The 14,645-nt window shown below is 33.2% G+C and overlaps 1 protein-coding gene, 1 long non-coding RNA gene and 1 pseudogene across 2 annotated transcripts; all 3 read left to right on the forward strand.

The window, feature by feature from the left end:
• Window positions 1–239: 239 nt before the first annotated feature.
• On the forward strand, window positions 240–2,813 carry LOC108458108 (uncharacterized). The gene has a single exon (XM_017757372.2). The coding sequence runs from the start codon at window positions 723–725 to the stop codon at window positions 2,595–2,597; it is 1,875 nt and encodes a 624-aa protein (XP_017612861.1). The 5' UTR covers window positions 240–722; the 3' UTR covers window positions 2,598–2,813.
• Window positions 2,814–3,792: 979 nt separating this feature from the next.
• Window positions 3,793–4,697, forward strand: LOC108459013 (uncharacterized). Its single transcript, XR_008269711.1, has 2 exons — window positions 3,793–3,859; window positions 4,157–4,697. It is a non-coding gene; the product is annotated as an uncharacterized LOC108459013 (long non-coding RNA).
• Window positions 4,698–8,465: 3,768 nt separating this feature from the next.
• On the forward strand, window positions 8,466–14,393 carry LOC108457917 (probable glutathione peroxidase 2; annotated as a pseudogene).
• Window positions 14,394–14,645: the final 252 nt, after the last annotated feature.

Genomic DNA, 14,645 nt, shown 5'->3' on the forward strand with positions numbered 1-14,645 from the left:
ATTAAATTTACAAATTACATATAACACAAGACTAATATCATAAATTGAACTAAAATATTTAATTTTTATTATTTTGGTGAAGGATGAAATATCAAAATTCGAAAAATATAAAAATTAAAATTAAAATTAATCCTAGTAGAATACAAAAACTAAAATTGTAACTTATAGGGACTAATAGCAGAATTTTACCTTTTAGAGATACATTATACATAGTTGGTTATGCTTCTACAAATCAGCATGAAACAGCTCAGGTCAGCCCAGCCCAACCCTGCTGATTCCTCGTTCCTCATTCTTCCTTCTCTTACCCTTCCGTCCCTCCTTCCCGGTTGCTGCCGCTGCCGCTGCCGCTGCATCTTGGCATCACCTCTAATTCCATACTTTTATTTCCTCCGCCTGCGAGATGTGATGCCGTATCATATTGTTTCATGATTTACGGTATACAAGTTTCTTCGTATTTCTTTTTCTTCTTTTACGAAATTATATTCACCTTCACCATCGGAGTTTAGGGTTACATGCTCTTTTTTAATCCTTTAAACACCATAACTTTGCTGCTTCTAATATATAACTGATTCAATTTTCAATTTTCAATTTTGGCTTTCCCCCGTTTACCCTTTTCATTCAATGTTGAGATGAATCAAAGATTAAGAGGATCCCGCCCCCCTTTTAATCTCTTCTCTTCGTGACTAGCAATACCCACACTATTAGCCTGCCTTAATTTTGCAATGGCCTTTGCTTTTCTTTATAAGCTGCAAAACCTATGGCCTTTTTCGGTGTTCAAATTCGACGATTTAAGAGCCTCCCGTGACTTAGTTCAGAAGCTTTTGATACCTGACCGCATTAAAAAGTTCGTTTTCGCCGTTAGGGTGCCTCACTCTCAATCTGTCATTTACATACTTTCTGTTCAGAACTTATCTGAGAGGTCGGCTGCTGATGCCGAGTGTCTTATTAGGGAACTTAGACCTGAGGCTGTCGTTGCTCAGATTGGTAACCACGCGGCTCTCTCCGATATTCAATCTGAAGACAGTCTTGTTGTTAACACTGTTCCCACTTCCTCTTTTGAAGTTCTCAAACGATGCTTTGTTGATAAGATTAACAAGGACCAGTATGATAATGTGGCTGGCAATTTGGTTTTGAGAGAGATATTTGGTGTTGGTTTTCATGGCCATTTCTTGGCTGCCAAGAGGGCAGCAAGGGAGGTTGGTTCGGCTTTTGTGGTTCTTGAATCACCGTTTCCTAATAGTTTTCTTGAATATGATCCCTCCAAGGAAGTTGAGGTAGGGAGCAAAATTCAAGGTCCTGTTAATAGTTTGGTTCCAAAAAAAGGCACTTCGGCTCCCGTTTCCAGTTTTACGAGGTCCTGTATTATCAATGATGTTCAGTCACAGATGGTGAAGTTCTTATCTTCACATATAAATTTTTTGGAGCCTGGTTCTGTTTCTGAGGTGGGAACAAATGAAATTCAGCTGACAGCGAGTTACAAGGCTCCACCATTTGCACAATCAATTTATCCACTTCTTTTGGATCTACATGATATATTTGTTGATCTTCCTTCAATGGGAAGAGCACTAGCACTTTCACAGAAGCTGCTTTTAGATGTAAACAGAGGGGAAGTTGTGGATACCAGGATAATGTCAGAAGTTTACACTTTTAGAATTGCTGTTGAAGCACTGAGAATTGCACTTAACAACGCTGGCCAGCTGCCCATTGAGAAGCTACGGAATGTCAGCACATCTGAGATTGCTTTCTCTGAGCTCCCTGTTGAGGACAAGTCCCATGCAATCCTTGCACAGGCTCTTCAAAGTCAGGCTAAAAAGTTCAAGACTGTAGTAGCCATCGTGGATGCTAGTAGCTTGGCAGGTCTCAGAACAAATTGGAACACTCCTGTTCCTCCAGAGGTAAAGGAATTAGTTGACCATCTTGTTGTAGATGATGTAGGTGATGGGGAAACCTCAAACCACACTGACAATAAGCGGTTGTTATCTAATAAATCTGTGGCGGCAGTGGGTGCTAGTGCAACAGCTGTTTTAGGAGCTTCATCCATCTCTAAAGTTATTCCTGCATCAACTGTCATGAAGGTTGTGACTTGGAATATTCCTGCTTCAGTTAAGTTAGCTATGAGTCAGACCCAGAAGGTAGTAGGAATCGCACTGGGTAAAACTCTTGGTCCATCAAAATTTGTGGTCCCTGGACTTGCAAATTCTGGAGCAAATTCGTCTCTCTTCAAGGCAGCTGCTTCAGCCGAAAAAATCCGAACAGTGGTCCATGGTGTTATTGCCTCAGCTGAAAAGACCAGTTTTTCAGCAATGAGAACAGCTTTCTATGAAATAATGAGGAAAAGGCAGGTGCAGCCAATTGGGGTCCTACCATGGGCTACTTTTGGGTGTAGTATTGCAACTTGCACCAGCTTGCTTGTATATGGAGATGGTATTGAATGTGCAGCTGAGTCTCTTCCTGCAGCACCCTCAATTGCCAGTTTGGGTCGTGGGATTCAGAGTTTACAGCAGGCATCTCAGGCAGTGAGGCAGAAAGATGAAAACAGAATACAAAAATCTATAGAACGCTTAATGTACAGGTTGAAGAAGGCAAAGATTCAATAGGGCTGATTCTTGTATTTAATTATTGTATACTATTAAGTATTTGGTAACGTGATGCCTGAAGTTGAGGTAAGAAAGAACACTCTGTACATAAAAATCCATAGCAGCGGTTGTTTGTTACAGCTTGATTCATGAGTGCTCAAGGCAATTTTTTTTTTTTTAAGTTATGTTAATACATTTCACATTTTATTAAATAAATGCAGGATTTATCTTTATCCATCTCTTCCAATACCTTGAGTGAAGTTACAATCATAAAATTACCTTTAGAGCAACTTTCACAAACCCAAGAGCAACATCTTTATTAATATTTGTTAGCTATTAGGAATTCATTTAAACAATATTAGGTACTTTAATGCATTTGCAGATGCAAATTTGCTTGCGGTAAAATGGTTGTATTTGTATATCTGTCATGTAATTCTTTTACTGTTATCATTTCGTTGAGATAAAGAACTTTAAGTTGGATGTGATGTATCTTTTCTTAATGGCTAATGCTGTTACCATTAATCTGTTCATAACTGCTTGCTTCCATTATGTTCTTACAGATTTCTGAAGTTCGAAATGAGTTGTTCTGAAAGGTATATAGATTGCATGTATGGCTTTGTAATCTTTGCGTGTTTTTCCTTCCCCCCGCCCCCTTAAATACCAGCAGTTACCACTTGAAACTTTAGGAACTAGAAACCAGCGAGTGACTTTAAGATTTAAAACTGAAAGCCATTTGTTATTTTACTATTGAGTTTCATGGTGTTTTTTCCTTTTTTTGCTTGTTGATCTTGGTACTCTAGTCAAACTGCGGCTGCTGTCAATATCATTATCAAATATGTCTTCTCCTCTACCTATCTTATCACCGGACTTTGTTCTCTCATGCAGCACCAATCACACGCAAGCACATCAAGTGCTGGTTATAGCACTTCTAGCAGCTTTCTTGATGCTACCGAGATCACTACTGGGCTCTTATGGAAAACCTCAATATCCAGTACAGGAGGAACTATTATTGGAAGTTTGGTATCAGCCCTTTCAAGCAAAACTATAGTCAAGAGATTGGTGATGCACAAGTTATTATTAATCCTATTATCAATAACATTGAAATCCCTGATGATAATGTTCATGTTAATAATAATAGTTTCAGCTTGATTTTAAGAACAATCAACATTTTTATTTGTTGAATGTAAGTTCAAACCCATGGCTGTGACTAGATTTTGCTATCTCTATATTCTCTCCTATTCCAAGCAGGAACTTTACAAGGCTTGCACATACGTGATCAAAAGGTATCTATATGTCTCTCATGACTTTTTCTCTATTCTTCTTTCATCGTTCTTTATTTAATGGGTATTCCTTCATTCTGCTCCTTTATTTCATGTGATGAATTGCTTTATAACTTTCGACACCCCTTAAAATTTATTGTTAGCTATGTACTTTGTTAAGTTTCGAGGAATTAGAATGAGAAACGACATTTGATTGCTTAATCAAGGAAGTTGAGGTTTTGTGAAATTGATAATGGCTAGGCTAGGATACTGAATATTGATTTTATTTACTTAGATCTGCCTGTTGTTCTCTCTGTACAGTTCACTTCCAATCGACACGGAAGCATGTAAACAGTGCCTTGAAGAAAGCAGGTCTTGATGTTTCGTCATCAAGTAACCTTGTTCCTACGTTTCATGTCATAATGGCAAATCCAAGCCAAAAGAAGAGCTGCCCCTAGGGGGGAATCATCAGTAAAGCTACTATCAAGGAAGCACGCACTAGCTAGCTGAACTTTTCTAAGCTACCGCAGATGTGACAAACGCTAAAGAAATCAAAGGTGAGACTGACTTACTTCCTGAGCAAGTTATTGGAATTTTTTTTTGTAAACAGAGGAGGGCATTGTTTAGACACCTTAAAGCTTCTTTAAGATTCATTCTTTTCATCTCAGAGTTGATGTTTTGTTACCCATCTCATCAGCTTCTCAGTTTTTACCGTGTCAAGATGGAGCAATATCCTTTTTCTTTCTGTCACTAAATATCATAATTCATATCGAAGTCGAGCTCTTTCTTTAATTGTGTGAGCTATTATTATTTTAAAACAGTGTGAGCTAATTTTAATTTTCAACAATGCTATCCTTATGCATGCATACATACAAACACACTCGTATTAATCATTTCATCTTTTAAACTTTTAGCTTAGGATTATCAATTGTGTTGCATTTGAAAACGTAAGTCTTAGATTTGCTGTCAATATTCATAGTACTTGTTTGTTTAGTTGTTTTTATGCTCGATCTTGTGATCCTGTTATCCCTCGATCCAGGTGTCTACAGGCCAAGTCAAAGAGCAATTTTCAACGTTGACATATTAGTGACACGATAATCATAGGTATTACTTGTGAATAGCAGTAACAAACAGCACTACGGCAAATGACCAATGTTGCATGCATGCCTTCTCACTCAGATTTTTCTTGATTGTTATAGCATTTTTAGTATATTTGCATGGAGCCTTGGAAAAACTTTGAAATCCTTTTTGCAGGTTAGTATGTATGACTATGACCAAATCAAGGCTTTTATTATCTTAACCAATTCAAATAGTTGCAAGTAACAATGTATTTCCTGTTCTTATTTTGTCCCACTTTAAGAGTTTTTGCAAAAAAAATAAAATTCTAATTATTACATCATTAAGATCTTATGTCAATTAGTAAACTCACATGACATTCATAAGATTTTTTTGGGGAAGGGTTTAAGAAACTTTCTATATACTTTTTATACATGTATTTTTATAATTTTATAATTTATTTAAGTGAAATTCATTAATCCATTCCATGAATGGAATTATATAATTTAGGAAAAAAAACAACAAACACTTGTCGTAAGTTGGGAATGATAAGTTTCATCAACACAAAAAAGGCTTCAACATTAATAGAACATTATGGCACGTTGATGTAATAATTAGAATAGTGGTCCTGCTTATAGGGTCAAATCAATTCGTTCTAAGAAGAAATATTTAAATATCAATCTCATCGATATCATTAATCTCATAAGTATAATACTAAATCCAATCAATCGAATCATTTTTTTGAGAAATACGAGACATCTAAGTCATACAAGTAAAGAGATTTATTCATTGATAAGAAAAAGAAAAAACGTGAGCAGTGATTGGATTGATGAGAAAATAGAATCTTGGGTTGGGAACAATGATTCAATTGATGATAAAAAAAGAGAATTCTTGGTTCAATTCTCCACCTTAACGATAGAAAAAAAAAGATTGATCAAATTCTATTGAGTTTGACTCATAGTGACCATTTATCAAAGAATGACTCTGGTTATCAAATGATTGAACAATCGAGACCAATTTACTTACGATACTTAGTTGACATTCATAAAAAGTATCTAATGAATTATGAGTTCAATACATCTTGTTTAGCAGAAAGACAGATATTCTTTGCTTATTATCAAACAATCACTTATTCACAAACTTCGGGCATATCTAGAATGATTGCAAGTAGAGGCGAATCTAGGGGGTTTGACAAGGGCCTCGACCCTCCCTTAAAACAAAAAATTGCTATTTAAGCCCTTCAGAAATTTTTAAAATTTTGATTTAGTAAAGGTAAAATTCCACTTTGGCCCCTCCTAAAATTATAAAAAATTGATTTAATCTTTTAAAAATTATAAAGATTTAGACTATTAAAATTTAAAATTTTATTTTGGCCCCTCCTAAAAAAATTTCTGACTTCACCCTTGATTGCAAGCATTTAATACGATAAGGAAATTAGCTTGAATGGTCCAAAGTGGTGGGCATGAGCATCCACCAAAGCAGTGGACAAAAATTAGCAAAAAAATCGAGCATCCACCAACTAGAGAGGACGGAGACAAAATTATCTATAAAATTACTTTCAAAAGCAAGACTAAAAAATGTACTACAAGAGCAAATAAAAACTTTTAAAAGTGAAGACTTATTAAACAATGAAAAACAATATATATATATATATATATATATATATATATATAACTTAAAACAATACGGGCCTAAACCGACTCATGATATAATTTATTATTTTAAAATACTTTCAAAACAAAAACAAATTAATAAGCTGATAAAGAGTTATAAACTTTTTAAGAGAAACTGTTGGTGGCCGATGAGATTTTAACGACGACAAACATCGTCATTTGTCCATCATAACTTATAAAGACAACAAAGATATCTATAAAATAGATTTATAAAAAAAAAAAAGAATGCACATGAGTGAATGTAACGAAGAAAGAAAAAGAGAATTAGCAAGAGGAATAAAAAGGCGTAGGTAAAACAAAAGAGAAATTTTTAAAGTCTCGTTCTTTATTTTCAAAAAAGACTTATCACATATTATAATTTGTGGATGTCATGTGACATTGTGCTATTAGTTATCAGAGTTATATAATAAAATTTTTTGATGAAGTTGATTAGGTATTTAAAAAAATACCAACTTGGTTATTGGTTTGGCACTAACAACAAATAATATAATGGTACAGGAAAAGTTTTAAAATATATAAATTTATAACAAAATCTAAAAACTATAAAAATCAAGGGGACAATCATAAAAATTTAACCATCATTTGATCTCTGAAGCTTTCTGTTGTTCTCGTATACACGAATCTCCTTGAGGATATATAGAAAATTGTAGGTTTTTAAATTTTTAAATTTTATTTGATTTTTTATAATTTTCTATTATTTTCCATTTTATAAATATTTTGCACTTTCCTATATTTTTATAACATTTTAAATAATTTTCTCTATTTTTAAATTTATATATTTTATTATTTTAATATTTTTAGTGTTTCTTGCATTTTTAATAATTTTTATAATATATACAATTTTTGTGTCATTTATATTTATAATTTTTAATATTATTAATCTTTTGTATAATTTTTTAATAATTTTAATGATTTTAAATATAAAACACCAAAATTTCTCACCTGACACAATCTTGATGTGCCATGTAGTGAAAATAACCTCCAAAACAGTTATCATTACTTTTTATTTTTGATTGTAAATTTTATCGGTTAAAAAGACATAATAGATTGAAATTTTGACATTTAAGAGCTCAATTGAGTAAAAATAAAAAGAATTTTTTTTGAAAAAATCAAGATCTTTAAAGATTTTTAGTAAAAAAGTTAAGTACCAATTAAATACAAATTTAAGAATTAAAAATATGTTAATCAAATTATAATTATAAATTATTTAAATAGTATCAACTAGTAATTAAAAAACAATTTAAATTTAAAACATGAATATAAAAAACTTTTCATCAATAATATGAACAAAAAACACCCAAAAATATTAATAATTTATCCTAAAAATATTTACTGGATTAAAAATGATAAAAAGAACTATTTGGTTTATTTTAGTTTTGCTATTTAGAAAATTAATCCTCTCGAAAGAATAAAACAAAATAAAACAATTTAATCTCTATTTATTTTAAAAATGAGAAATTAAATAGGATAAATTAATGAAAAATATTGACGATGTTATTAATTATTTTTAGTTGCTCATTTTTTAGATTAATAGGACTAAATTACTTTATTTTTTCAAGAACTAATTTACTTTATATTAAATTGAGAAGAATTGGACATATTTGAAAAAACTATTATTTTTTAAAAAATAGATAAATAAAAATAAGGTAAACAACATTTAATGTCATTAAATTGTTACTAAGTCTATATTTTGATCATTTAATTTTAAAAGTTATAAAATAATCATTGAATTATTTAAAAATTTTATTTAAGTCGTTAAATTATTCGAAAGTTTTTATTTAATCTCCAAGTAATATCTTAAATAAAAACTTTTAAATATTCTAATAACTTAAATAAAAATTTTAAATTGTTTAGTGATTATTTTATAATTTTAAAATTAAGTAATAAAAATAAATTTATTAATAGTAGTGAGTAGTTTAAAAATATGTGGTAACAACTTTTATAATTATTTATAGTTCTAGAATCAAATCTTACGAGTCAAGTCATTAATAAACACTGAAATTTGGTAGCAGTAGTGCATTGTGGAGGGCAGGAAACTATAGTAAATTAAAAAAAAAAAATGTATTGGGACTGGAAATTTAGCAATTTGGTTTCTCTGCTATTTCTGGGATTTGCGTTGTTTCTGTATTTTCAATTTCACACATACCCATCACCATCTTCTCCGCTTCATATTGATAACATGGCTGAAGACGCCTCCCCAGAATCCATTTACGACTTCACTGTCAAGGTATATATTTCTTCTTTTTTAGCAATTTGGATACCCATCCACTAATACTATGTCTATGTTGGGAGTGGGGATTGAATGTTATTTATTTTTATCCTTTAAAACTTGAATTTCTTACTTCCCCCAAATTTTGTTTATTTGCTGCTGGGCCTGGATTTGTATTACTGTCGAATTACTTGTTGTTTTACTCTCTGCGTGTATTTATCATCGCTCTTATTAACTATTCATCATGCGCATCGATATCTGTTTAATAAAGGGGAAAAGGAAGTTAAAGCATTGTTGGTGTGCTTCGACTTTGCCGATAGCTTGGGAGTCACAGGTCGAGGAGTACATCAACAAGTCCGGTATTATCCTCGATTGAGGCTTTGTTTCCATCTTTGCCAAGAGATTTACGAGTTCACAAAGTTGGAGCCTCTCGTGTTGCCTCAACAGGTATAAGCCATGAATGCGGCACATGGTTTCTGAAAAGATAGCTTATGGCAAGGGTCTTGGCCTAGCTAGCTCAAGTGTTCCCTATAAATGATTTATATGCCATAGGTATGGGGTTAAGTCCAATGTGTGCAAATTCCTAGTTTGCTATAGTTTTGCCTGTTCAGGCATTTTGAAGCACTGTCATTATGTGAACTCATCAGAACTGTTAGTAGAGTCAGAAAGACAAAACCCCGACCGAAGATAATATTTGACTTGTGTGATATACCCTTTGGCTCTCGGTAGAACTGAGGCACGTCAACAAAGTTTCAACTGAATAAACTTCAATTTTTACAATCTGCAGGACATTCGTGGAAATGATGTAAGTTTAAGTGAATACAGAGGGCAAGTTGTTCTTGTAGTGAATGTTGCTTCAAAATGGTAATCTGCTCGATCAGTTATATGGCCTGATTTTTTAGCATAACTCTTCATCAATGACTTACACTTCATAGCTATTCATGTTAAATATCATTTTTCTCCATTTGGCAGTGGTTTAACCCAATCAAACTATAAGGAACTCAATGTTTTGTATGAAAAATACAAAAACCAAGGTCTGTCATTTGTCATAAATTGGAGACCTTTTTATGTTCTGTCTAATTGTTTGAATTGAAGCCTATAAATGTTATGCAGGATTTGAGATTTTAGCATTTCCTTGCAACCAGTTTGGGGGGCAAGAACCAGGAACCAATGAACAAATTCAGGAAGCTACATGCTCAATGTTCAAAGCAGAATTTCCAATTTTTGATAAGGTTGTAACCACGTAGACGCGTGCAATCTGTTATGAATATTTATCCGTTGTTAACGTTTATTGTATTATTCATTCTTTGCTTTTGGATCGTACTTCTTTTAGGTCCTCTTACAATCAACAATGTAGTCTGTTGAACTACAAATATGGTTTTCCCCTCTATGGCTCTATCTTATCCCACACTACTTATGCCAGCAATATGGTGACCTAGCAGGAAAATAATTAGCCTCCTTAGCATGAAAATGGGACCTATGTCATAACACACAAATGAGTGCACTTTGCAAAACGGGTGTCAATTGATCTACACAAGCCATATCCAATGAGCTGGGTCGGGTTGTGAGAATATGACTGTGACACAAAAGTTTCTCTCTTAGAGAGGAGTTGAAAGTCGATAAATATGCATACAAACCTATGGTTTCTTATACATCATATCTAACTATTGCAGGTCGAGGTAAATGGTAAGAATGCTGCACCTCTATACAAATTTCTAAAATCAGAAAAAGGCAGATACTTCGGAGATGCAATCAAGTGGAACTTCACAAAGTTTTTGGTGAATAAAGAAGGCAAAGTTGTGGAGAGATATGCCCCAACACATCACCCCTCAATATCGAGGTTAGAGTTGTTTTATTTTTCTGATAACATTTGATACCTGTAAAAATGTATGAACTCCATTAAATCGTTCCTTGTTACATTTCTCTCTTGCAGAAGGACATACGAGACCTACTCGGATCTTCTTAACTGTCAAGGTATAGAGCTACTACACTCAATATAGCATCAAAGAAACTGCAATGGTATAAATCATAGACTTTCCTCATGTCATTGTCAACAACATGATTAGAATGATTAGTGTCTGGTGGGCTTAGCTTGATGCTTGTTTTTGTCATGCTGTCTAAATTGTCAGAACAATATTTGATCAGTAGATAGACCTTTCCTCTGTATTTTGGCATGTTACACATAAATAAATTAATAAATGCGGCCAAACAAATATTGTTCAAGTCTAAGTTCTTTTCTTTGGATTCAACTTTTGATCTGATTATAGGACTGAGAGAGTGAACACCATTATCTTATATTATAACCTTACTCGATATGAACTAAAAAAAAGCAGCCCCATAAATTGACATAATGTCCCTGAAAATGTGCTTTCAAAAAGTTTGCAAATTATTAAGTAGGGAAAGGAGGCTGTTTAGTAATGTTATGATTGATGATGGTAATGTGGGCTTGAATTAGAGTTTAGTGCATGCCATGCCAGCAAGATGTAGTGTTATGGGAGCATTTATATTCTGTTAATAAGCATGTTTGTATTTCTGTTATTACCGTTGCAGAAGTTAGTTGTTTAGGAGGGAAGGGTTAGTGGCTCAAACGGTGTGTTTTGGCTTTTTAGTTAAATGGTTCGTTTTGGTCTTTAGTTATACGGTTCGTATGGCTATAATCCAAACGGTGCATTTTGGTGTTATAACAGCTGTCTGTTAACAGCTGCTGTAACCAAGTAGCCGTTAGTCAGTTTCCTCTTCCAGTAGTTTTAAGGGAGGAACGGTTGTGCACAGAAAATTCATTCAAGGAATTTGGTTGCTCGTTCTCAATTCTCTCTCGTTCTCTTGTTCTTCTCTTTGCTGTTTACTCTTATATATTAAACTTTCTTGAATCTGCTACTGGCATCAAGATTCAAGATCTTGACGGAAGAAATAAAATATGAAGAGAAAGAAAAATTATGAAAATAGATTGTTTTGAGAGAAATTGAGTATTATATTTTCTCGGACAAACTGAATATAAAGCTCAACATGCTTCATTCAAGCATAAAGCACTGGATGGCAGCAATGCCAGTGTAATAGAGTTATCCCCTGATTTTGTCGAAGACCCAACACATTAGCCAGAAGTATGCTTGCCATCGTCAATTAAACTAGCCCAATCAACATTGGAGAACCCCAAGAGATTGAGTGGTGAAATTGATTTGAACAATAGCCCATGATTGATATTACCTTTAAGATATCGAAGGATTATTTCCACTGCCCACCAGTGTGAATCCAATGGCTACTATGTGACACTCCAAAATAGGACATAGGAGTTTATTAGGAATTTTAGCATATATGAGTTCGAAAATTTGTAAGGTTAGTGCTCGATAATGTTTTCGACAATGTTTTTCATAGAGTTAAGTCAATTTTAAAAACAAGTTTTAAATATCTTTAATTTTAGAAAAGGGACTGATTTGTAAAAGGGTTAAAGTTGTGAGTCTTTATGAAGAATTAAACCAATTTTTTAAAATCAACCTAAACCCCCATTCCCAGTTATTTTCACGAATGCTTCTTCCCATCTCCTTAGTGTTGCCGTCCCTTGCTATTCCTCACTCTCTCAATTGGTTTTTTACTCTTAAACTATAATATTTTGAATTTCTATCATTTTCAAGCATTAAACCTCTCTAAATCCTCAAGAAATTACCCAAAAATCTCATCAATTTCATCTTCTCGACTTATGGCTTTTTGGATTTGCATCGAAAACTCGTTATTCTTCTTATTAAAGGTAACCATTCGCAACTCATTAGTTTTTAGTGTTATTGGGTCTTTGAAACTAAATTCTTAACCGTTAAATCGTATGTTTTGATTAAAAGCCAAAAATAGGGTCTTTAATGGTGAATTCCGAATTTGTGGATAAAAACTTGGTTTTAAAGTGTTTTTCAATTAGTTTTAACCTGATTAAAAGCTTTCTCAAAAATAACTTTGGAGTTTCGTCAATGATTTCTCGGGTTTTAATGAATTCTCGTTGTAATAGTCAAAACTTGTTGAAAAATTTTGATACATTAAAAACCGTAATTTTGTGTAGTTTAAAAATTGAAAATTAGTCGTAGATGAATATGTAGATGAATGAAATTTGTTTTATGCAAAAAGATTTAGCGTAGACTGAGTTATTCGAATTTTAAGTTTGTCTGTCGTGCTGAAGGTTTTGGTTAGAAAAGAATGTAGCTTAGGCTCGTGTTTGTAGCTGTTTGAAGAGAGGTATTGACTGATTGTTGACTGAATATATGTGTGGTTTGTCTTGTTGAAGTGTCGGAGTCGATAGGACCTTTAACGAGTAGAGATAAAGGCAAAGAGAAGTTTGTTTAAGCTTTCGGTTTTTCGACAAAAGCGAATATTTCAGTGAGTGTTTTAGAATCATTGCTCGTAGATGATTCGTTGTGTATTTGGAAATTTAGATGTAGTCTAAACCCCTACTCTAAATTCCGAGTGTAAGTGTTCTTCTACCTATGCTAAATATGAGATAAATATGTTTGTGAATTGTGATAAAGAGAATTATGATGTGATGAAATATTAACATTTTGTGATAACTGTTGTGACGGTAAATATGAGTGTATGTTATTCATGCCATGTGACTGTGTGTATAATGTGCTAATGATATGATTATGCGGTGAATATGTGCGAATAATCGGTAAGTAATATTGGATTACACTATGGATATTTTGACCTTGTGACTTCATGAGACTGTTGGATATAGTTAGCATGCCATAGGATTGTGAGTACTCACTTATATGTGTTGTGATATGTGGGGCGTTGATGTCCAGAGATAGTTTTGGAGAGATAAGGGAATGTGAGTCAAGCTCCATTTATTGGGATATGTATGTGTGGTGTGCTGGAGAACATTAGTTATATGCTTTGCTTGTGGGATATGTTTGACTCTACGAGTCTATGTGTGGTGTGTTGGAGATCCATGTATCCGATGAGTGGTGATAGAGTCCACTTAAAGTTTCATAAACTCAAGAGCTAAATTATCGTCCACTATGACTAAATAGGATTGTATGTAATTATATGTGCTTATATGTGATTGATATGTGTCAAAATTTATTTTTGTATGCCTAAACGTTCGTATAAATAATGTAAAAGAATGCATGGAATATGACTAAATATATGAACTATGACACTTAGTTAATTACGTTTTGAGAATATGTTGTATGTTGTTTGATTGATGCATGACGACTTGTTTGCATAATGGTTGTTCTAGGCATTCACTGAGCTTGTTAAGCTCACCCACTCCATTTATCCTTTACAGAGTAGTTGCGTTCCCAGTGTAAGCGGTGTGGCCGTTGAGGGATTGATCCAAGCCATTCTTTATTCATTAAATTAGGTGTTTTACTTATTCTAGTTCTAGGGAATAAAAACACAATGTGGTAGACATTTGTATCAGTTTTGTTAAGACGTATTTGGGATCATTTGCATATTGTGTATGTTTGGAAGCTTATGAACTTGGACATAGTGTTTGGTTTATTTTTTAGACATTTTGATGCTTATATAACTAGGTGAATGAAGCATGATGTGTAGGGACTAAGTTTGAATGATTTAAATGCTTTTATATGTTGAATTTTTGTAACCTGTAGTAGAGGTATCGATATTAAAACTTTTGAAACTACACCTCTGTATTTTTTGAAAGTGTAGGGAATCAGAATATCAATTTGATATTGATATAACCTGAATATTGATACTCGGGGTGTATTTATCGATACCTTGCAAAAGGTATTGATATTTTCTGACAGTTTTAAATTTGGCAAGAAACTGAATTCTAGTTTGGTATTGATTTTCCAGGTGGTATCGGTACCACTTAAAGGAAATATCGATACCATATAGGCAGTATCGATACCCATGTAACATTTTTGAGAAAATC

The sequence above is a fragment of the Gossypium arboreum genome, chromosome 8 (assembly GCF_025698485.1).
Source record: "Gossypium arboreum isolate Shixiya-1 chromosome 8, ASM2569848v2, whole genome shotgun sequence".
Lineage (NCBI taxonomy): Eukaryota > Viridiplantae > Streptophyta > Magnoliopsida > Malvales > Malvaceae > Gossypium > Gossypium arboreum.

Coding starts and splice junctions, on each gene's coding strand:
- LOC108458108 (XM_017757372.2), top strand. CDS start 723: ATGGCCTTTGCTTTTCTTTATAAGCTGCAAAACCTATGGCCTTTTTCG.